This window comes from Micromys minutus, assembly GCF_963924665.1.
Source record: "Micromys minutus genome assembly, chromosome: 3".
Classification (NCBI taxonomy): Eukaryota; Metazoa; Chordata; class Mammalia; order Rodentia; family Muridae; genus Micromys; species Micromys minutus.
The window spans coordinates 25,712,392-25,737,639 of NC_137972.1; the positions used below are offsets into that span (position 1 = coordinate 25,712,392).

The following is a 25,248-nucleotide window of genomic DNA, read 5'->3' on the forward strand; positions in this document are numbered from 1 at the left end:
GAGTGAACAAACCTTCAGAGACTTCTTTGTCCAAGGATTTCAGTTCTTCCTCAATCTCAGATTTAACTTTTAATAAAACTTCTGGATTCAGAGACTGTGGAGCGACATCTAGTTGAACTCCTGAAACAATGAGGAGACAAGAGAAGTTGCTATAGCAAGAGGGACAGATCAGAATCCAGCGACATTAGCAACATGTGGAGGCTGTAACTGAAGGGTCACCTCAGATCCGGATTATAGAGCCAGCCTGGGCATCATAGGAATGCCCTATCTCAAACACCAACCAACAGACAAAAGCCAGACCTACTGACACTTAGTATTAAGTCAGAAAATAAAGCAATTCCAGTATCAAGGCTAGAAGGTGTTTTTGTAACAGTTACAGAGCTGAGGAAGAGCATCTGCCCAAAAGCAGGCTCCCTGACCCTGACTCCCAGAATTGAAAAAGAAAAAAGAAAAAAGCAGGAAGAAACAGCAGGGCTGGAGAGATGGCTCAGTGGTTAAGAGCACTCACTATCTGCTCTTCCAGAGGTCCTGAGTTCAATTCCCAGCAACCACATGGTGGCTCACAGCCATCTGTAATGAGATCTGTGATGCCCTCTTCTGGTCTCCAGGTATACATGCAGGTGAAACATGGCACAAATAATAAACAAACCTCTCAAAAAAAAACAAAAACAAAAAACAAAAACAAAAACAAAAAAACCCATATGAGCCTAAATACTGAGATTAAAGTCTAACAAAAAAAAAAGAACCCCCCACTTATTTCTGCCAGAAATGAGACAAAGAACATCTAGAAGCACACTGCATGAGACAGGTAGTGTTATCAGGTCTTGGCTGTATTATGGCCCTGAGATACTGCCGGCTCTACTTGTTTCAAATGAGTTTCACTTAAGCCTCCTTCCTTATCTTTATCCAGAACCATATGGATAGGGTTCTACATTATCTCTCTGTGAGCTCTAGGAAAGGCTGAACACAGTGGTTTACACCCATAAGCCCAGCATTTGGGAGGCAGAGGCTGCCAAGTTTGATGCCAGCCTGGTATAACAAACTCTAGGCCAAACAAGACTACATGTGTACTGAGATCCTGCCTCAGAAGTAAATAAACAGAGCTTAGTAAACAGCAAAAACCTCCGAAGAACTGTGCTTAGTCCGGATGCAAGCATTAGAGCCTTCTGTGGCTGAGTGATTCCTGGAACAGGCACCCTCCCCGTTCTTGGCTCTGACTAAGGATCAATGCTAATGTGACCACATAGGACCTGATGGGTAGCACAGCTCTGATGTCACTCTCAGTATGGAAATCTAAAGTATTCCTACTTCTCATTTTACCCCTTGGATTTTTCCACTGTATGTGTATACAGGGGTGGGAGAAATGTATGCAAGAGTGCATACAATCATACATGCACATATGTGCATGTGGAAGTGGAAGACAGAGGCTGAGATCAGATGCCTTCCTTGAAAGTGTTATAATATTTTATTTATTTGTTGTTTGCTTTTATGAGTGTTTTGCCTGCATGAATTTCTGTATATCACATATATGCCTGATGCTCATGGATGCCCTAGAACTACAGTTACAAACGGTTGTGAGTTGCCATGTGGTCCTAGAAACTGAACCCGGATCCTTGGGAAGAGTAGCCAGTGCTCTTTACCAACATAGCATTTTAACTGATTATTCTGCAATGTCACATCATGCACCCCAATCACACTCACTTCCCAGTCCTTCCATGTCATCCCCCATCCTTGTCACCCCCCGACATACACTCATACACAAACAGGGGACGGGACACAAGTCCAATTTGAGTTGTATATACACTCACTGGAGCATGGTCAAACTCCCAGTGACCAGCCCCCTAAAGAAAACCGAGTCCTTTCCACCTGTACCCTGGCCAGAAGCCATCAACTGTGGGAAGCTAAACTTCAACATCCTTATCACAATATTTTTTGGCATGTGTAGTGTGTTTTTAAAATTTATTTATATATTAAAATATATTATATTATATTAATATATAGTTTTATTATAATATATAAATATATATTACATAAACATGTGTATGTGTGTGTGTGTGTGTACGTAGTTGATTGTGAGCTACCATGTACTTGCTAGAGTTGAGCTCAGGACCTCTGGAAAAGTAGGCAGTGCTCTTAACTACTGAGCCATCTCTCCAGCCTCTTTATCACAACTTTTAAGAGTTCTCTTTGATGGCTTTCTTTTCAGGCTGTTACTTCTGAGGAGTGGGAGGGTTCGGGTTGTCACAGAAGCCTCTGTGTCCCTCTTTCTCTCATTCTCAACTGTCACAACATCAAGGGAGAGTGGGAGGGAGGGAGGGAGGAAGGGAGGGAGGGGGGGAGAGAGAGAGAGATCATCCTGTTAAATGATTTATTACTGAACCCTAGAATGTATGAATAATTTTTATACACAGTCTCAAATAAGAAATAAGTGATACCATCTGTCATGAGCTTCTTTCTGGAAGATACACACATCCAAAACATACACAGCCCCACACAGCCCCTACCACCACCAGCAACCCACACAGTAAATGACATTTTCTTGGTTACCATTTGCCTTACACTCCAGCAGATTAAGGAAAAGCAGCTGATTCAAGGAGTGCCCATTCTCATGAAACTGCCATGATGCTGATTATACAGGACAAGTTGTCATACTTGATAATAAGCCATGTGGAAAGCCTACACCAGAAAAAGGCTACTGCTGTTAGGATACAAAAGGCTAGCTAGCTACCAAGGACAGACAGACTCAGTGATCTTCATCTATTTAATCCTCTCCACCCAGATAACTACACAGCAGGGCCAATGCAGCATGAATCCTGTCCACTGAATCCAGAGAAAATATTCTGAAGAAAAACAGACATTAGCACCCTAAAGTCCACCCACTTCAATCCAAACTAAGAGATAACTGAGTCAGCAGTCAGCATGTCCTAGCACTAAATTCATCCAGAGCTTTTGAACTGAGTACACTAACACATTTTGGCCAACTGAATGGGCTAAATCAAAGAAAAGTAAGTTCTGTATCTACAAATCTCCAAACTGAGAAATGCTAAATTACCTGTAAAGGCAGACTGGAGAAATGGCCTTTTTGTTGCTCTTGTGGAGAACCTGGGTTTGGTACCCAGCAGCATCTACATAGTGGTTCACAACCATTCATGGCTAGAGTTTCTCTCTAGCTGATATTCTCTTTTTGATCTTTGCAGGCACCAAGTATAAATATGTGGCACACATACATATAGGCAGGTAAAACACTAAGATGCATAATATAAAAATAAATAAATCTAAAGACACAGTGGTGCACACCTTTAATCCCAGCACTTAAGGGCAGAGAGAAATGGATCTCTGTGAATTGGAAGCTAGTTCAGTCTAGAGAGAATTCCAGAAAAGCAAAGGCTACACAGTGAGACTGTCTCTAAATTAACTAACTAACTAATGAAATTAAGTAGCTGAGTATGATGGTATACCCCTTAAATCCTAGCATTTGGGAGGCAGAGACAAGCAAATCTCCTGTGAGTTACAGGTCAGCAAAGCAACACAGCGAGACCCTGCGCCAGTGTTTTGGTTTGGTTTGGTTTGGTTTGGTTTTGGTTTTTTGTTTTGTTTTGCTTTGGTCAATTTGATTCAAGCTAGGGTCATTTGGAAAGAGGTAACTTCAATTGAGAAAATGCCCACATCAGATCAGCCTGTAGGTGAGTCTATGGGACATTTTCTTGAATAATGAATGGTACATGTGGGTGGGCCCAGCCCACTGTGGGCAGTTGTCACCCCTAGGCAAGTGGTCCTCTGTGGTATAAGATCACAGGCTGAGTAAGCCACCAGGAGCAAGCCATGAAGCAGCACTCCTCTGTGGCCTTTGCTTCAGCTCCTACCTCTAGTTTTCTGCCTTGCTTGGGTTACTGCCTTGGCTCCCCTCAATGATATACTGTGTTCAGAACACATAAGCCAAGTTAACCCTTTCCTCCCCAGACTACTTTCATCATGTTGTTTATTTATCACAGCAATAGAAAGTAAATTAAGATAAAACAAAAACAAATATGAACCTGAGCTAACATCAACTCCCAGGTTTGTAAGTTAGAAGTGACAGCAGCCAAGTGTGGTGGTGCACGCCTTTGGTCCCAGCACTCTGGAAGCAGAGGCAGGTGGATCTCTGTGAGTTCAAGCCTAGTCTAGTCTACAAGAGAGTCCAGGACAGTCAGAGATTGTTACACTGAGAGACCCTATCTCAAAAAAATAAATAAATAAGAGGAAGAGCAAGAAGCCCCATGCACTGGATTCTCACTGTCCAGAGAAAGACTGTCTCAGAAGCAAGCAAGCAAACAGATAGTAAATTATAATAAAACATACAAAATTAAAGGCTACAAATATACTTATGATCAGTACACTTCTGATATTTTTGTATTTGTTACTTTTTAAAACTAAATCTCACTATGTAGCCCAGGCTGGCTTAAAACTCACCATCTTCCCACTTCAGACTGTAAAATTCATATGGAGTGATAGGTGTGCACCACCATATCTCATCCTGTCAAATTTTTGAGGTTATCAAGGCTGTTCAAGTAAAGAGTAACATTTCTTCTTTTTTTAAAAAGATTTATTTATTTATTTATTTATTATATATAAGTACATTGTAGCTGTCTTCAGCCACACCAGAAGAGGGCATCAGATCCCATTACAGATGGTTGTGAGCCACCATGTAGTTGCTGGGATTTGATCTCAGGACCTCTGGAAGAGCAGTCAGTGCTCAATACATGATGATCAAGGACAACTAGATATTCTAAAGGAATCAACTGATTATTACTTCTAACACACACACACACACACACACACACACACACACAAAACAAATCACCCCAAAAATTGACCCAAGACCTAAATTTAAGAGATAAAGCATATAAAGTTTGCTGAATGTAAAAAAAAGGGAGAGAGATAAAGCTGCCAGTCAGTGGTGACACAGACCTTTCATCCCAACATTCAGGAGACAGAGGCAGGAGAATCTCTGTAAGTTTGAGGCCAACCTGGTCTACAGAGTGAGTTACAGGACAGCCAGGGCTATGGGGAGGGAGGGAGGGAGAGAATGTGTGTGCTATGAAACTTTAGGCAATGCTTTCAAGTAACATCAAAAGCACAAGAAATAAAAGAACCTCATCAAAAAAAAAAAAAAAAAAAAAAAAAAAAACAAACTTTAGTAGCGGAAATAAACGGTAAACCATGAAAGTAAAAAGGACAAATCACTAAATGGAAGAAAGTACCTAGAAAACCCAAATCTCCATAAACAGATGAATGGATAAACAAAATGTGGTATATATAAATATTCTGCCTTAAGAAGGAAAGAGACATACCACAATATAAAACACAGGTCACAAAATGACACTTAATATGAAGTACCTAAACAAGTCAAATTCACAGGAAATTAGAAAAATAGCAGGCACTAGCAGTTTTAGAAGGAATAATAAGAGGTTATTATAAACAAATGTATTTGACTGACACATTACTGATGACAATGTAACTATCCTTCCAAAAGATTTATATAAAGCTGGAACTGTAGCTCAGAGGTAGGACACATAATTAGCATCCATGAGACCCTGGGTTCAACTCCCAGACTACACAAAAAAAAGAAATATCTCCTTATTAAATCTGTATTAATGAGCACAGAAACAAAGTGGTCTATGTTAATATACACCAAGTTGAATGTAACAAAAGATATCACTTGGCATATAATAAAGCAAGGCAGATGAATTCCAAGTAATCAAAGTACATAATTAAAGCCAAGCATGGTAGCTCACACTGGTATTCCCAGCCTAGATCAGGGCCAGCTAAGATACATGATACACTGTGTCAAAGAAAAATGAACAAACAAAAACCACAAGAGAAATAAAAGAGACTTAACACAAACTAGTGCAGTACAGAAGACTAGTTCAGAAAAACTGTGGACAAGTTAACTACTCACAAAATAGTACACCCAGAACACGACTCATTTGGGAAATAATGAAAAATACATAACATGACAGAAAATTAGGTAGTCATTTCTCAGTTACTGCTCCACAAACTCGAAGCCAAACCCTAACCACAGTGCTATAATAAATCTTATTCATAGGCGATTACCCAATCACATTTCAGGAAATAAACAGGTAACAAGACAGCCAAAACAAACTAGTGTTTTCCCTGGGAAGGTTTAATGGTGGTACAAGCCTGTAATCTCAGCATACTAAAGGCTTGGGCAAAGAGATCATAAGCTTAAGGCCAAGTGAGGCTCGCAGTATGACTCTGAAGCTCAGTAGCAGATAGTGCGTACTGAGCACAGCAAAGCTGGCTCTGGCTGGCTGGTTCAACTCAGCTGTTCTGGCTCAAACTCCCCTCCAAGCTAACTGATTCAACCTGGCTTCTCTCAGTTTCTTACTGAATTGCTCTGCTGGGGCTAGAGTTAACTGGCAGTTTGTCCTGTGTGTGCTGCATGAACGGAACTCAACCCTACTGCACTGCTTCCTGCACTGACTGAACTGCCTGGTCTAAGAGCGAGGTCCAGGACAGCCAGGGCTACACAGAGAAACCCCGTCTCGAAAAAGCAAGGACAACCGCCAATTTTTAAATTTTACTTCTTGTTATTATCAATGTATGTTTGTGCTCACGCGTGCAAGTTATGTATGCATGTCACAGTACACGTGTGAAGACCAGAGTCTAGATTCCCAGCCAAGGCAGAGTTACAGGTGGTTGTGGAGTCAGGTGACTCCCACACCTGACATGGTGCTAAGAGTCAAACTCAAGTCCTTTACCACTTAGCCATCTTTCTAGTTTTGTTTTGTTGTTGTTGTTTTTTTTTTTTTTTTTTTTTGAGACATTCTCATATAGCCCATGCTGGACAAGACTAGCTTTAACTACTGATCTTCAGGCAGGCCTCAGCTTCTTCCTCTTTATTTTTATGTGTACGAGTGTTTTGTCTGTATCTGTGTCTATGCACCTCATGCATGTCTGGTGTCCAAGGAGGCCAGAGAGGGTGTCAGATGCCCACTAACTGGAGTTGCATGCAGTTCTGAGGTACCATGTAGGTGCTGGGAACTGAACCTGGATCCTCTAGAAAAGCAGCCAGCCCAGCCCAGGCCTCAGCTTCTTGAGTGCTGTTTACCAACACACAGCCTTCATGTTTAGGTTTATATATATATATATACACACACACACACACACACACACACACACACATACATACATACATACATACTTTTTTTTTAAATTTATGTGTATGTGTGTAAATATATTCTGTGTGGCAGGTGTCCCCAGAGGACAGAGAACTAGACCATGTCTTAGTTAGGTCTCTACTTCTGTGACAAAACACCAGGACCAAAAGCAAGTTGGGGAGGACAGGGTTCATTTGGCTGACAGGTTAGTCAACGTACGTCTCCTGCTGCCGTCTGACTGGACTACCTACTCTAACCAGCTTCCCCGCAGTCTGGCACCACTGCCAAGTCTACCCTGTCTACCCTACTGCCTTGTCTTTAGTAAACCAGGCTTTCTTTCTTCCATCCCACTCAAATATAAAGCAGGCAAAAGACTCATACATACAACATTTTAAATTTCCAAAAAAAAAAAAAAAAAAACAGAAAACAAAAAAAAAAAACTCAAAACTATAGGATGGCCAGGCCTGGAGGCACACACCTTTAATCCCAGCACTTGGAAAGTGGAGGCAGGCACATCTCTGAGTTAGAGGCCACTTTGCCTACATAACAGTTCTAAGGGCTACATAGAGAGATCCTGTCTCAAAACAAACAATCAAAAAAGAACTAAAGGATGGCTCTATTTCAGGTAGCAAACGTTGTTGTTTGGTTGATTTGGTAAAAAGCAAAGGCTTGCCGTATGTACGGGAGGGACTACCAGGAGTATCTGAAGTTCAAGGTCATCTTGGGTCACAATTCTACCTCAAACTAAAGAAAGGGAAGAAGAGAGAGGGAAGGGAGAGGTTTTTTTTTTTAATAATTTATTTTCTGTTTTGTTTGCATTCATGTCTATGTGAGAATGTCTGATCCCCCAGGAGAGAAGTTACAGACATCTGAGAGCTGCCATGTGGATGATGGGAAATGAACCCCGGTCCTCTGGAAGAGCAGCCAGTGCTTTTAACCACTGAACTATTACTAGAGACCCAGAAAGGGGATAAGTTTTAAAAACAAAAAAATGGGACATGTATAAAAAAATCAGCTACGAGGTGGGTACAGCAAGAATCAAAAGGCTCACAGAAGAGCTTTACAAATGTGGCCCTGACCAACTCCGCACTTGTTTTTATCAGACGGCTGAAAAGGGGGACACAGGTGTCATTTTAATATCTGTTTGTTCATGATGTTACAGTTTTCAATCTCAGCACTACCAAAAAGAAAGAAAACAGGAAGAAATGAACAGGAAATAAGGCCCCAAAGCAAAATTTAACTGGAACACAGCCACCCTCATCCATGTGCAGCTGAGGGCTGTTTTAGGGCCAGCAAACATGACAGCTGCAACCCAGACTCTGTTTTTGTCTTCACATTGCTGCTTCATCTCTTTATTTCTCCTGTAAATGCCGATGTGTCAAACAAGAAGAAAGGGGAATTAAAAAAAAAAGGAAGAGGAAGAAGAAAAAGAAAGGGGTTTGGATATTCTGGCTTTAAGGCACAACAATGTAGATTTTGATGTTTTACTATCCTGAAATAATAGAAAAAACAAAAATATCACCAAACTATAAAAACTCATCAAAATATCAAAATACTACAAATTTACAGGAACTCGATGACAGAAAAGAGCCCTGAGCACAGTAGGCCAGTCTCTGAAGCCGCTCCATGCCACTCAGTTTGTAGAACCTGTAAGCTCCAAAGTTCCAGCAATCCGTCCACACTGCATCCCTCCAGGAAGACTCAGCAAGTCTTAAAAGTAGCAAGAGAGGGTTGGGAGTGCTGGTGGAGGTCTTGAATCCTAACACCGAAGACACAGAGGCCGGTGGAGTTGGAGGCTTGGTCTACATAGCAAGTTCCACATCAGTCAGGGCTATATAGGAAGGAAGACCTTGTCCTCAAAACAGAAACAAAAAAACATAAGAAACAAAATCAAAAAACAAGAGAAAAGGGAGAGGGAAGACAAGATTGGCTTGGTTTTACGTTACTTTTGATGTTTTCCATTGTTAAAAAATGTTTTTATTACTTATGTGTGTACACATGTGTACATCTCAGCTCACATGCAGAAAGAAACTTTTTTCAGAAGTCAGTTCTCAGGTCACTTGACTTTCGCAACAAGCATTTTTATCCTCTGAACCATCAAAATAACCTCAATAACAAACACACTCTCTCAGTAACTAACCTATTGCCATGGAAACAACCTAAGTCCTATCTCCAGTACTCATGATAGGAGAGAACCAACTCTTACAAACTGGCTGTCCTTCCTCTCTCTCCCTCACATGCACTACACACACACACACACACACACACACACACACACACACACACACACACACACACACATATGCACAATAAATGTAATAAAACAATTTTAAGTCAAGAGACTATATACATCATAATACAATAAAATACTGAAAATTAGAGTCTCTCAGACATCTGAACATCTTATATAAATTTAATATTTAGTACTCAATCACAGATTTTTTTTTTAATTTAGCCTGCATGTGCATGTAGGCACAGCATGTTACATGCCTGGAGTTCAGTGGACATTTACAACCCTGCTGTCTTGTTTTGTTTTAATTTGTTGACAAGGTCTCACGTAGCCCAGACTGGCCTTGATTTCTCTCTGTAGCTATAAATGGACTTGTAATTCTGGTCCTTCTGTTGCCACCTGCCAAGCACTAAAGTAACGGTATGCGCCAACCAGGTAAGACCAGTCTGCTCTACATTGAGACCTTTACTCAAAAAAACAAAACCAAAAACAGGACCAGGCATCTGGCTGCAAATACACTGAATCACAAGACGAAGAGGCAAGTGTGTGTCTGTAAGTTTAAAACCAGCATGGTCTACATGTCAAGTTCCAATTCTGGGGTTGGGGATTTAGTTCAGTGGTAGAGCACTTGCCTAGCAAGCAAAAGAGCCTGGGTTTGGGCCTCAGCTCCGGAAACAAACAAACAAACAAGACAATTCTGCCAAGGATACAGTAAGACCATTTGACAAAGATGGAGAAGAAAATCAACTGCCAACAAAGCTGTCCTCTGCAGCTACAGCATACTCATATAAATTCAATAAATAAATCTTAAAAAAAAAAAAAAAAACCCGAACAGTTGAACTCTGACCTCTACACATGCGTGTCTACACGTAAGCACATACCCACTGTGGTAGTTAAATGAAAATGGCCCCACAGGTTCATAGGCAGTGGCATTATAGGAGGAGTGGTCTTATTGGAGGCAGTGTGTTGCTGGGGGTAGACTCTGGGGTCTTAAGCTCAGGCCAGTTCTCTTCCTGTTGCCTTCAGATCAAGATGTAGAACTCTCAGCTCCTTTTTCATCACCATTGTCTGCTTGCATGCCACCATGTTTCCCGCATGATAATGCACTAAACCTCTGAACTGTAAGCCAGACCCAATTAAATGATTTCCTTTATAACAGTTGCAGTGGTCAGTGTCTCTTAACAGTAATAAAACCATAACTCAGTTTCTAGCACCCGTATGGTAAGTCACAACCATCCGTAACTGTACTTTCAGGAAATCCATTGTCCTCTTCTGACATCTACATGTATGCAAATTAAACATTCATACACATTAAAAAAAATTTTTAAAGGAAGGGAGGGAGGGAGGGGGAAGGAAGACCAACCACCTGCCTATATTCTCAGCACTTAGGAGACAGAGGCAGAAGTGATCCAAATTAAAGGGTAGCCTAGTCTACATAAGTTTCAGGACAGGCAGAGCTACATGCCTGTCTCAGACATGTAGATTTGAATAATTTGATTTTACCACATATGTCTCAGACAAAGTGTGGTAAAATGACTAGAGGTAAAGATGTGTGACAACAAACCTGATGGCCTGAGTTGGGTTTCCAGAACCTCTAGGATGGATGAAAAGGGTCAGCTCACCAATGCTGTCTTCTGACCACTGCACACACATCAAGGAATGTACATGCCCACACAGATACACACTCATAAAAGTTTTGAAATAAAACAAAATGAAAAAAAAACAAAGCAAAATTCAAAACAAAAAACCATTAAAAGTGGTCGCAACTAGGAATGGAACAGGAGCGGGGTAGGTGATTGCTTTCTAAAAGCTTGTTAATATTACTTGATCTTACACATATAAATTACTTAAACACATACTTCTACAGATCATGTCCTCATAATGTACAACATAACCACCATAAAGCAAAGACAGTACCTTGGGGTGAGGGGCCTTGTTTCTCCTGAGAGAGAAGTCCCAGGTAGCTGAGAACAACATACTTTGTTTCATAGTGAAATCCTAGAGGCACAGTCGCAGAGGACGCCATTGAACTAGCCGAAGGAGCTCCAAGGTCTATTAGGGATGCTGGAAATCTAAAAACAAAAAGTTACAAGCCAATCAACTTCTCATTTAACTCCCAAAGTAAACTCACCAGTTTTCTTCCCGCAGTCTTTCCAATTAACTGTTTAATTTCCATACAAACAGTAACTTAATTATTCAAATCAAGAGTAACCTTTCCTTTTTTGTTTTCTTATTCTTCCCTACTAACTTTCATGCCTTTGGAACCATTCTCTACTTCCATCCACCCTTCCATGGTTCTGGGAAGCAAGCTGAGGTGGCCAAGCCTGCGTGGCAGGCACCTTCACCATGAAGCCATCTCCTGGAACTTCCAATGCTTCTATTTCCACACAGGTGACAAACACGCTGCAGATATCCTGAACCCCATCTCCATTTATGCTTTTTCATTTCTTTTAATAATAATCTCAACATACCCATACAGCATGGACATGTTAGACAGAGATTAATTCACTTCCTTGGCAGGACATAGCAACCTGTGGGATTTCAGAGAGCTATGCAGAATGCCAAGCAGCTTAAAAGGTATTGACTGTGGAGCCAGAAACATGGCTTAGCAGTTGAGAGCACACTGCTCTTGGCAGAGGACTCAAGTTCAGGTCCCAGCACCCAAGTTAACTCACAACCACATGTAACTCCAGCTCTAGAGAAGTTTGATGTCTCTCCGGCCGCCATGGGCATGTGCACACACATACACACATATACACATAATTTAAAATTAAAATCTTTTTAAAATTATAAATTGCTGAGTTCAAAATCTTCCATCTAATATCCCACAACTTGTCCTCCGTCCGCCATACTCACACTGAAGCACATGGAGGACACAGATACGCCATACATAAGTAAAAACATATGTTTAATGAGGTCTACTACATCAGCCAGCAGGAGCGCTGAAATTTGGACATTTACCTTTTTATTATTTTTTTTAACTTGTCTAGCTTCCATAAAGCCAATCTCCTATTTATGGAGGTGTTTAGAAGGGACAGTAGCAGTATCCTAACCTTCCTACTCTATCTAGTAGCCTGACCTTAGCTGAGTCTAATCACGTCTCCTTGGCTCCTGTGTGTCTCCTCGGCTAGCTTTCTAGGTGCCGTAACTCTTTTTTGTTGTTGTTGTTTCTTGTTTTGTCTTGTTGAGGTGTTTTGTTTTTTAGTATATAGCCCTGGCTGTCCTAGAACCCACTCTGTAGAGCAGGCTGGCCTAAAACTCTCAAAGATCTGCCTTTAGGAGACTAAAGGCATGCACCACCACTACCACCTAGCTACCTAACTCACTCTTTCAGCAACTCAGCACTCTTTTCTTGAGTAACTTTCTATCTACAAGAGCTCTAGTCAGTTTTACTCTTTGAGTCTAGAATCCTACTGGAACCTATTTTACCTTTTTATAGAAATTCTCTATTAATGAAAACATGTTTAGACTTATTTTATGTATGAGTGCTTTGCCTGGATGTGTATAGGTGTAACGCATATGTGCCTGGTATCTCGGAGGTCAGAAGAGAGTGTGAGAACCCTGAAACTGGAGTGATGGATCAATTTGAGTGACATGCAGGTGCTGAGAACTGAACCCCCATCTCCTACAAAAGCAACAAGTACTCTAAACTACTGAGCCCACTCCCCAGCTCTCTATGTTAAGCTTTAAAAACTTATTGTGTGTGTGCAGATGGAGGTAGGAAAGAACTTGAGTTATCCTGAGCCACTGAGAGGGCCAATTTCCCATCGATTATATTATATTACATTAGGATCACTATACAAAGTCTCTGAATTGTACAAACTCACACATAAATCTAGTAGTATAAGTAGATTGTTGAAATAAAAAGCAAAAGTCTTCTCTCCCTCTGGTTCTAGACACTGGAGATGGAACCTAGGGCCTTGCCCATGCTAGACAAGTGCTTGACTACTGTGAGTCTTTTTCCTTTTAAAGGATTAATTTATTCCTATTATTTTAGGAGTGTTTGCCTGCAGTATGTATGTGCACCACAAGCTGTCTTTTGACCTCCACATATGTATCATGCCACACACACTTGCTCCCCCTCCACATGTGTATCATGGCCCACACACACCTGCTCCCCCTTCACACACAAAAATACATTGTGGGGGGACTTTGAGAAAAACTGGGAGTGATCTTAGCACTAAGGGACTGAGGCATGAGGATCATAAAATAAAACAAAACCAGAGAAGAAAACTGAGAATCCAGGGGAACCTCTCAACCTAGCCTGTAGCAGTTAGAAAGGTAGAAAACCACAATCTAGGTGTGGCCACTACAGCCAAAAAGATGCATTTGGCATCAAGAACTCTGAGTCCTCTGACTGGGGTATGTGAACGTCTTTTATCCTCTCCAGAATCAGAGTCTGCTCTATCAACCTTCATCTGCTTTACCAGAACTATGAGTGTTGCCTAGGGTGAGGCTACCACTGAAAGGACCCTCAGAATGTTCTTCGCTTCACTATGGATGCCTTTGAACAGTTCTGGGGTGGAACAGCTAAGGTCTACAACTTGGGAAAGACTTCTTGTGTAAGACTCTGAGGAGTCCTGAAAAGAGTAAGGCCAGAGGTCTTTTTCTCTATTATATATAACAACACTGACAAAGATTGTTTGTTCAATCTTTGGCCAAGCTTCTAGACCACCTTTTTCTAGAGGATCATCTGTACGTTTGCCTTTAAAATCTAAAATTTTAGGTGATGGAGGGAAGGCTCAGTGCTTAACAACATTTGTTCTTACAGAGGACCTGGATTCAGTTCCCAGTATCCACACAGCAGCACCCACAGTAATTCCGGTTCCAGGAGATCTAACATAGGTGACATGCACATAAATGCAGGCAAACATCCACACATATAAAATGTGTGAAACATAAAATCTAATTTTAGTAAAATAACCCTAGGGTTTAGCGAAAATAATTTTTCAGGGGAGGGGGGTGCACAGCTAGGACAGGGTTCTCTATATCCCTGGCTGGCATGGAACTCAAACCAGGCTAGCCCCAAACTGCTTCTGCTGGGATAAAGGGCACGCACAACCAGCTTAGCCAAAACCATCTTTAATATCCCATTATCCTTGATGTCTGACCACTTGTCCTATCGTTACTAAGAATGCTATTGGGTCAGACTGTCGTATACTTAATCTTAGTTTCAGTAATTCCTGATCTACTGACTCCCAAGTTGCTCTTTGGGTAGAAATTCCCACTTGCCTAGATTGTGTTCAGAGTTAAGCCCAAGTCCCAATCCATCACAGGGCTTCTGAGAGGTTTCTATGAGCCCCTAAGAAAGTCATCCTTGTTATACTTTAATGGTATCGCTGAATATCTTTATTAAGGACTATTATTAATATGTATACACTGAAGATTTGACTATTTAAATTTAACACAATTTTGAAGACTTTTGGTGATCGTGAAATTGGGGTTTTGTTTGTCCCTTTGCAATACTGAGGACTGAGCCCAGGGCCTTGCAGGTAGGTTAAACACTCTATCACCAAGCCACGTGCCCAACCTTTTTCATATTGTGACAAAGCCTCAGTGCTCAGGATATGGCGGTTGGTAAAGTGCTTGCCACATAATCATGAGAATCAGATCTCCAGCAGGTATATAAGAAGCCGAGTAACTCCAGCACAGAAATGGGGTGTGTGTGAGGCAGAGACAAGATTCCTGGAGAGATAAGCCTGTAACCCCAGCACTGAATAGGCAGAGATGGATTCCCGGGGCTTGCTGACCAACCAATGAGCTCTAGGTTCATTGAGACCCTATCTAAAATAAGAAAAAAAGACGGAGTAGCAACTAAGGAAGTCATCAACTTCCACATGAGCACACATGCCCTGCCCCAGTCCCCTCATACATACCCCTCCACCGCAATGGAGCAAAGAAAAAGAAAGGAAAACGATAAACTGGGTATGGGCTGGAGAAATGCTCCTCCGTTAAGTGTTCAATGCTTTTGCAGAGGACCCTGGATCCCAATGCCTACATCGGGTGATTCAAAACTGCCTTCAATTCCAGTTCTATGGATCTAATGCCCTATGGCCTCCATGGGCACCTGCATGTGGTACACATAAACTCCCAAGTATACAGACACACATAAGAACAAATCTTTTTAAAATTTTTTGACTATATGACTCTAACTCTCAAGTTTTATTTTATTGATCCATTTCTTTTATTGATCAATTGCTTTCTTGTAGCATCAGCTGGCCTGAACTCCATATCTATCTAGATCAGGCTGCCTTCAAACTCACAGAAATTTACCCGACTCTGCTTCCAAAGTGCTGGGTTTAAAGATACCACTATACCCAGCTTGACATTTTAAAAAAAGACTTATTTTATAGGAGCTGGAAAGATAGTTCAGTGGTTAAGAGCACTTCCTACTCTTCCATAGCACCCATGTCTGGCAGACCACAGCTGTTGTAACTCCAGCTGCGGGGGACCTAATGCCCTTTTCGGGCCTTCAGACCGACACAGACACATAAATCAATAAGGCGTACTGCAGAGAACAGACCCCCACAAGCTGCACGCTCATCTCCACACATACACAACAGTATCCACTCACTCACACTCACATACACAACCAACAAACGGGAAAACATAAATCCTTAATTTGAATGTTACAAAACTAAACCATGTGTGGTGCATAAGTCCCCAGGACTCAGGTGGTAGAAGCAGGATTTAAGAGTTTAAGATCAACCATTTCAAAACAAACAAAAGCACTGGAAGCACACATTTTTAATCTCAGTTCAAAGGCAGATCTATGTGAATTCAAGGCCTGCTTGCTCTACATAGCAATTTCCAGGCTGGCCAGAACTACACAGTGAGACCCTGTCTAAAAAAAAACAAAAAAAAAAAAAAAAAAAGTTTAAATATGCACATAGCTTTATGCACGGCAAGAGGCTGTACTGGGGACCAAACAGAGGACCTCGAATATGTAAACACTTTATCCCAAGCTCATGTATGATCTTCTCTTCAGGTGTTTTTCTTTTGGACATAAGGTCTGTAACATCATAGACCTGAAACTTGCTCTGTTGCCTAAGCTGGTCTTGAACTTGCAGTTATCACCTTGCCTCTGGCTCCCAGGAGCTCAGATAACAGCAAGTGCTACCACACACAAATTCAAACAAATGGCAAATTCCAGGGTCAGCATAGGCTGGGGAGATAGATAAAGGTACTTGCTGTATTAAGACCTGAATTACACAATATACACATGAATGTGCATGCACACACCCACGAGCGTGTGCGCATACACACACACACACACACACACACACACACACACACACACAGGAACACACAAATGAATGCGATACTCCAGAAGAATACCACCTAAGGTTGAATTCTGGCCTCTGTATGCATATGCACACGCATAAATACACACACATACACATGCAACTACACACACACACACACACACACACACACACACACAAATTAAATTTGTAAAAGTGCAAAAACTACCCCAACCAGCTGTATTGCTGCAGAATGAGGTGCAATTTAAGAATTCAGCAGACATCATTATTAATCTAGTGTTGATTGTCCCTTTCTAGTTAAAACATGCGTAGTGGAACATTCTGGTTCAATCCTGCACTAACAACTGCCCAAAAATATCTTCACTCAGCAGTTGGCACTCATAGATAATGCACTCATAGGGGAATTCCTAATACGAAACCCTCCCCCTTACACACAGATTCTGACTTTCACAATAAGTATGTTAAGCGTCTCATGTAACAGCAAAACAAAATTCAGAAATATATTGTTCCACATCTGGGTACATGCGAGAGGAATGTAAACATGGCTACCAACAATTTGTACATGAATGTTCAAGATCACTTTATGTTTTAAACAAAAAGGTAACAACTTTAAATTGTTTAAAAAAAAGGGGGGGGGTATGCTCAAGAGATAGCTTCTTAGCACGTACCATGCTTGTGGAAGACAAGGAAGCCACACAAGCTAGATACTGCAACATGAGCCTATATTGTCTAGCTACTTGAGGAAGATGAAATATGAGGTTCACCTATGGAAGCTTCCGACATTGTTCTGCTCGGCACAGTGGCTCACACCTTTAATCCCAGCACTCAGAGGCAGAGAGGCAGGTGGATCTCTGTGAATTTGGAGCCAGCCTGGTCTACTAAGCGAGTTCCAGGGCAGCCAGGGCTACACAGAAAAACCTGTCTTGAAACACCCCACCACTTCCCCCCAAAAAAGAAGAGGAGAAAGTGGGGTGAAGAGAAGGAAGAAGAGAAGAAGAAAGAAAAAAATGATTTAAAAATGGTTATTGCCAAGCATGTTGGCATACGCCTATGATCCTAACAATGAAACTATGGCAAATGTATCAAAAGTTCAAGCCTGGACTGCAAAGAGATTTCTCTCAAAAACTAACAAGAACAATACTATTGCCAAGTGGTATGAGGTTTCTTTTAGAAGTGATGAAAACTCGAACCATGGTTGCACAACTCAGAATGTTCTGAAAGCCGTTATTTTATATAACTGAACAGTATAGTGAATTAATTATATCTCTATAAAGCTACTACACAATGAGCCGCTCTCAGCCACAACAGCAACCCTCGCGCTCAGAGGCCGAAGCACTATTGCCACCAATTTGAGGTCAGACCGGACTACACTGTGAGTTCCAGACTAGCTTGGGCTACATACAGAGTGAGACCCTGTCTCATAAAAACAAAAACAGCAACAATATATATTTTATTTATGTATCAGTTACTATTGGGCTAGGAGTGTAGCTTAGCAGAACCTATAAAAGCCTGAAAACCTATATTCAAGCCGGGCTCAAAAACACAAAGCAAACAACAAAAGGGGCTGGGTGTAGGTCAATGAAAGCTTTGCATGCAAAGGACAGTGAATTCGATCCTTAACATAAAAGCCTAATGCCTAAAATAGTATTCTTGAGCTAGATTTGAGTGGTACATACAAGTCTGTAATCCCAACACTTGGGAGACTGAGACAGGAGGATCACAGTTCAAGACCAGACAAGGGATATAGGGAAAACCTGCCTTAAAATTCTTGGTGTGAGGTCTGAAGGTGGCAGGTGTTAAAAGCACCTGCTGCTCTTACAGACATGGTAGTTCACAACCATTCTAAGAGGTGTTCCCTGTCCTGACCTCTGCAGACACTTGTGCATCCAGATGGCTCAGTGGTTAGAGCACTGTCTGCTCTTCCAGAGGTCCTGAGTTCAAATCCCAGCAACCACATGGTGGCTCACAACCATCTGTAATGGAATCCGATGCCCTCTTCTGATGTGTCTGAAGACATAAACAGTGTGCTCACATACATAAATAAATCTAAAAGAAAAAAAGAGAGAGAAGTGGAATGAGATATGACTCAAAACGATGTCTGAAAACTGAGAAGAGACAATGAAAATACTAAATGTTTACAATTTTATGTCTAAAATATTTCATAAGAAAAATTGCAAAAGAAAGTTTTGGACAGTGTAGTAAGATGGCTCCAGCGTAAATAAAGCCACTGCTGCCAAGTCTAACCAATTACCAGAAAGGACATAGTAGAATCTGAGAAGAATCCTACTAGCTGTCCTCTGAGCCCTGTATTAGCTTCAGATCTATAAAACCTTGTCATTAAAAAACAGAAAAGGGGGGAAAATGCAAGGCAGTAGTGACACACACACCTTTAATCTCAGCACCTCTGGAGGCAGAGGCAAGAGGACCTGAGTCTGAGGACAACCTGGGCTACATATATACAGGCATATATACAAATTGAGCACATTTATGTATAAAATAAATAAAATCTTTAAAAAAAAAAAGAAAAGAAATCCTGTCTCAAAAAACAAAAAGGGAGTAAGGGTGTTTAAAATGTATTAATGAATATTTTTCTTGTTTTTTTCCCCCTCTTTTTCTTAAAGGCTAAAGACATAACTTACTTTTAAATTTTTTATTATGTGTAGGTGGGCAGGTGCACATAAACACAGTGCCCATGGAGGTCAGAGGTATGAGAGCCTCCTGGAGCTGGAGTTATAGGCAGTTGTAAGCTGTTTGATATGGGTACAGGGAATCAAACTCAAGTACTTAGGAAAAACAGTACAGCCATCTCTCCAGCCTCCCACCACCCAAAGTTAAGGCAGAGTCTCACTTTTAGCCCAGGACAATCTCCTAGCCATCTTACCCAGCCTTCCCCATATTAGATTTACAGAGCACCACCATTCCCTTTTACAAACTGAAGGTGTCTGGTGAAGGCAATGAGAGAATGAGGTGGGGGTGAAAAGGACAAAAATATACTATATAACTGTATACATTTGTCAAAATAGTAATACTTGAAAAGACGGTTCGATTTAACCTTACACATTATTGGGCTAAATTTAATTTCAGAGTACACTCAGGAACAGAAGACACAGGACATTTCGAAACAAGTGTTACTGGTAGTTCCCATCCGGAATCCTAGCACCATGGAGGCTGACTGTAGGTTCAAGGCTATCTGGACAAGACTGAGACTGTTTCAAAACAAAACAAGAGCTGACAAAATGGTTCAGCCAGTAAAAGCAACTTGAGTTTAATCCCTAGAACCCACAGAAAGATGGAAAGAGAAAGCAGACTCCCAACGCTGCCCTTTAGCCTTGCATGGTGGTATAGACCTTGGAAGGTAGACACTATCCTAGTCCATATAAGAAACTCCTGGACAACCAAGACTACATAGAGACCCTGTGTATCCAAATATACATTTACACCCACAACAATAATAAAATTAACATTTTAAAGGTAATGGTTGGGTACTCCTGGATCTTTATAAAAGGGGGGTTGTAAAAAAAAAAAAAAGTAGGATCTGAGTGCAAGGCCAATTTAGGATACAGAAGATCAAAAACAAGCCAAAATAAATGTTATTTTAAGGACTATGAGCAGTCTGAAAAAAAAAATTTAGAAGAGTTAGAATAGTACCTAATTTTCCAGAGCCAAGGGACTTTGTAGAAAAACGGTTTAAATATTTTCAATTCACTGTTATAAACATCCAGGATACATTTATCCAACTGTGTATATAAAATATAAGTGGTTCAACCCACACACTAGCCCAACTTTTTATGTGTTAGAACAAAATGGAAGAGAGGTATTTCAAGGGTGTGGCAATTCGTTTAAGGTCACACAAGTTAGGGCAGAGAGCATCAAGAATCTGGTTTATATCAAGCCTCCGAGGGGAATATTGGAAATGCTGCAAAACTATTTTTAATATCAGAAAGAAGTGGAGCCTGTCAGTATGGTTCAAAACTTCTAAACATAGATTAAAACAGGCCGTTTAGATAAGCACTTGTGCATGGGGATGGTGAATTGCTTAACAGAGCTATCAGTCAAAACAATGTGAATTTCTGAGCAGATCCCTTCAATTTTTACCCCTAAGTAAAATCCCCAACTTAGAACGCCTAGGCATCCTCCTTCTCAGTACTATAATGTAAAGGCAAGAAATGTGGGATCCCGTGGGAATGTGAGAAGGGTTTTTTAGAAGGGGGGGCCGAAATTACTGTGAAAGGTATCGCCTTCATGGGGTAAGAAGACCTAGATGGTTTTGTTTTGTCTTGGGGTTGGGGGTGGAGTGGGAATGGGTGTCAAAACGGTAGTGCTAAGACTGAGAAACAAGCCTTAATACTGTGACAAGACACCACTAGCAGAAAGCTAATCTGTAATCGTTCTGAGTGAATGGCACACGCTTCCCTCTTCCAAGCAAAAATTCAAGCTTCCTAGTCTAGCCCCCACCCCGCCCCACCCCACCCCCCAAAAGCAGACCCCGGTTCTCAAAGCCGAGATCGGCGTGAAGAGGAGAATGTAGAGCAAGGGTGAGTCCCAGTGCCTCAGGCAGCCACACAGTCTGTTCAAAAGCCACCCGGTGTGGGGGCGCAATGGATGGGTCTGATTAGCTCCAAACAGCCCCCCCCAAAAGTTCCAAGACACCTCAGTGGAGCAGCCCAGTCCTCCTTCCCTCCCGCCTGGTCTCTCCCATGCCCTGGGCAGTCCGGCGGTCAGCGTGGTGGTCTCTAAGACCCCCTTCTTCAGCGGGTGAAAACTGCTCCGCCACCCACCAGGGCGTTCCCGGAATCCTATTCCCCTCACCTGACTCCGGTCCTGCTGCAGAAGGGAAGAAGGAGATGGCGGTGGCAGCAGGTGCTTCCCACAGGGTGCAGGAGCGGCGGTGGCTGCTTCGACCGGCGGACTTAATCTACCGCCGCCGCCATGTTGGACGGTGAGGTCACCCTGGCGCGCTTCCGTCACGGCGGTGTGGGGGCGGGGCCGGGCGTGGAGGCGGGGCCGGACAGTGGCTCCAAACCGGAAGCCGGAGACTCCGTCAGCTGGAAACAAAGCCGGGGTCACTGATGCCTGCTAGTCAGTTTGCGCAGGCGTGACCTGTCTATGAAGCTGTCCCTTGCCTCTCTTTCCAAGAGCCGCTCAAGTCCTAGATTCTTGGACTTCATAAGTATCCTCCCCAAATCATTTCCAGTGCTTGTAGAGCGAAGAAAGATAAGGTAGACACTGCCCGCCTGCTCACCCCTGTGTGGTACCACCCTAGTGGCAGCTCAGACGCCCAGTTCTGTAGATTTGTGTATTCCTGGAGTGCTAAAGCCCTAGGGTTGACAAAACTTCACTTCCCAGTGCTGCCGGGTTTGGGTTTGTAGCCACATGCCAGGAGATTGTCCTGAAAGTTAAGGGCTGGAGAGGTGGCTCAGTGGTTAAGAGCACTGTCTGCTCTTCCAAAGGTCCTGAGTTCAATTCCCAGCAACCACATGGTGGCTCACAACCATCTGTAATGGGATCTTATAGACACGTTCTCTTCTGGTTTGTCTGAAGACAGCTACAGAGTATTCATACATAAAATAAATATTTAAAGAAAGGAAGAAAGACAATTTAAATTCATGGTGGAAGGACTAGGTAGAGACAACTCAGGACCCAGGCACCGTGGTGAAAAAGGAAATCTTATAGTAGTAATGCATTTTTTACTCGCACTGTCTGGCAAGCTGCCTGGACTACAGTTTGTACATATGTTTGTTTCTTGACTTCACGAAAGCATGGTCAACCTGTGGTCCAGGATAAACTGAATGCTTCCAACCAGAAAGAAAAAAAAATAGATTTACTTAATATGAAGGGTGTGTGTAACCTGATTTTATCTAGTTGTCCAGCAAGAACTTTTTAAATGACGATCGAGTAAAAAGGTCGAGATATCTAGGCAAGATAAACGCCCTGCAGTAGGCAGTTTATGTTTCAGCCTGTGTTCTTGAGATAAGTAATCCACTAACACAGACAGCACCAAAGATTAGGAGTTGGAAGACATTGCAACCAGTCAGATCAGAAATGATAAATGTGACCAGCTGCTTATACAAGCCTGTAATCCCAACACTTAGAAGGCTGAGGCAGGAGGATTACCATAAATTGGAGTGGCCTGGTCTCCAAACCTATTTTCAGGCAGTCAAGGCTACATAGTGTAATCTTATCTTTAAAAATAAAAAAAAATAAAATAAAAGATCGATTACAAAACTGACTGGGGGCCATCAAGATGCCTCAGGTTGCAACCGGGCTTGCTGTAAATTTAATGATGTGAGTTGGATCTCTGGAACCCACATAGTGAAAGACGAAAACCAACTCTAGCAAGTAGATTTCTCTGACCACACTGCCCAATCCCAACACACACATTTCAAAACAAAGCAATACAAACTTATAGGCCATGACTTCTAATGGCTATGTTTGGGGGAGGGTGATTAAAATATTTAAAATTCACAGTGATAATGGTGGCACAATTACAAATATCCTTAATTTTATTTAATTACATGCTCTTGTTATTTGTGTGTGGGGGGTGCTGTATTCCATGCTGACCTTAGACTTGCTCTGTGTCCTCCAATGACCTTGATTGAATCTCTCATCCTGCCTCTGCCTCCTGAGTGCTGAGGTCTCAGGTATAGGCTATCATGCCTGTGTGTTGCTGGGGATAGAACTTGGGGCACACAATCTACAAAATGAACTGTGATCCTAAACCCTTTTGAATGTCTTTTATTTTTTAATTTTATGGCTATGGGTGTTTTGCTTACTACATGTATGACTGTGCACCACATGGGTGCCTAGTGTTGGAAAAAAGTCAGAAGAAGGGGTTAGATCGTCTTGAACCGGAGTTACCAATGTTCATGAGCTGCCAGGTGGGTGCTGAGAATCAAACCTGAGCCCTTAGAAAAAGCAGGATTGAAAGTGGGCAGGAAGAACACAAGTTCAAGATTATCCGCAACTACATAGCAAGTTAAGCCAGCTTAGACTACCTGCAAACTCGTCTTGAATAGAAGTGGGTTTGTCTGCTTGTCTGGCTTGTTCCCCGTCCACCAGCTTGGGTACCTGTGAGAAAATGAGCATGCAGAGCCACCTTTTGTGACTAACCTGACAGGAACATAGGCCAGCAGTTTGTGATGAAGACAATAAGGTTACACAATAGACTTCTTAAAATTCATCTGAAATTTTGTTCTAAATAGTTTCTCTACAAGACTGAAGATACTAGCAAAGGATGCCGGGTTTAGGAAACCATGGACTGGTTAACACTTGCATGTAGAGATTGCTGAAGGCATGCAGGAGGGTGGAGGATATAGATTTGTGTAAGTACTTTGCTGTTACGTGTAAAACAAGCTCAGCATCCATGTATCCTGCTATCTGAGAGGGATCTTGGAAGCAATCCTCATGGATGCCAAGGGAGAACTATACTAAAAAAGTTTTGCTAACTCCAGAGATTATCTCTGCAAAGCTACCTCACCCTTATTTGACAAGACTTGGCCTGCTCCTTGGTGAATCAGCTGATGACTGCCCAACTAGTGGTATCTACACCTTAATACTGGAGAGGAGGCTGTAAAAAGAGGAGAGAGAGCAAATCCGCGATTCAGTTTCTTTTTATGTGGCCCAGATGTCTGGAACTCACCATCTTATTCAATCTTCCAAGTGCCAAGATTAGTGTGTGCCACCATGCCAAAATTCCATTTTATTGTTTGGTTTGCTTTAGTTTGTTAAGTCTCTCAATGAAGCTGGAACTCTATGTAGCCCAGGTTGGTTTTGAACTTGAGATCCTCCTGCCTCAGCCTTCTCAATGTTGCGGTTACAGGTGAATACCAAGCCTGGCTGTTTATTTAGGACAGGTCCCCTGAAGCACAGGCTGGCCTTGAATTTACTATGCTGTGTAGCTGAGAGTGACCCCACTTCCAAGTGCTGGTATTACAGGTGTGGGATACAATCCCTGACTTGATTTACTTTCTCAGGAAGTGCATGTGTCCAGAAGAGACAGTCTTTACTCAGCCCAAGCTAGAACTGTAGAAGTATTTCTGGCCTTAAAGTCAGAATTCCTCAGGAATTTGTGAAGGAGGTTCCCATCTGCCAAAAGGGGTTTTTTCCCTTGCCTTGGTAGAAGGGACTTGTGCCTCTCCATTGACATATTCCTGTAGTTAGTTAGTTAGTTGAATAACAAACATCTCAGAGTCTTTGCTAATAACACCATAGCCCTTCTCACTTCCTCCTAAGCCCCCAGGCTGCTCTAGCTTCACTGCCTGCTCCTCATCCTCCTGATAACTGCCATGATCTTTCCATGCCTGCTTCCCTAGCCATGGCCATATCCAGTCTGATTCTTTTTCTCTTGGCTCTGGACTCTCCCAGATGTCCTTACCCCAATCATGGAGTACCCACTAAGTGGTTTCCTTACTGTCCCCTTGCTTACAGTGAGCACAGTTATATGTGCTGGAAGAACACTTCAGCCATGAATTCAGAAGCAGAAAGACCTCTCTGAACACAGGAATAAGCAAGAAGTCTTGGGCTGGCAAGATAGCTCAGGCAAAAAGGCATTTGCCACCAAGCCCGACATCCTGAGTCAGTCTCAAGAGATTAT

At 42.1% G+C, this 25,248-nt stretch overlaps 1 protein-coding gene across 2 annotated transcripts in view; it reads right to left on the reverse strand.

The window, feature by feature from the left end:
• The window catches only part of BCL2L13 (BCL2 like 13), a 43,151-nt gene extending 21,547 nt beyond the window's left edge, over positions 1-21,604 (reverse strand). The window contains exons 1-4 of one of the 2 annotated variants that reach the window (XM_080915030.1): positions 21,465-21,586; positions 18,522-18,701; positions 11,308-11,462; positions 13-120 (exon numbers count right to left, since the gene is read on the reverse strand). In XM_080915030.1, the coding sequence (XP_080771156.1) occupies positions 13-120; positions 11,308-11,462; positions 18,522-18,541 (283 nt within the window). In that variant the 5' untranslated portion in view covers positions 18,542-18,701; positions 21,465-21,586. Of the gene's footprint in view, positions 1-12; positions 121-11,307; positions 11,463-18,521; positions 18,702-21,464 lie in introns of both variants that reach the window. The other variant, XM_080915031.1, reaches the window with a different exon arrangement.
• Between the last annotated feature and the right edge of the window lie 3,644 nt (positions 21,605-25,248).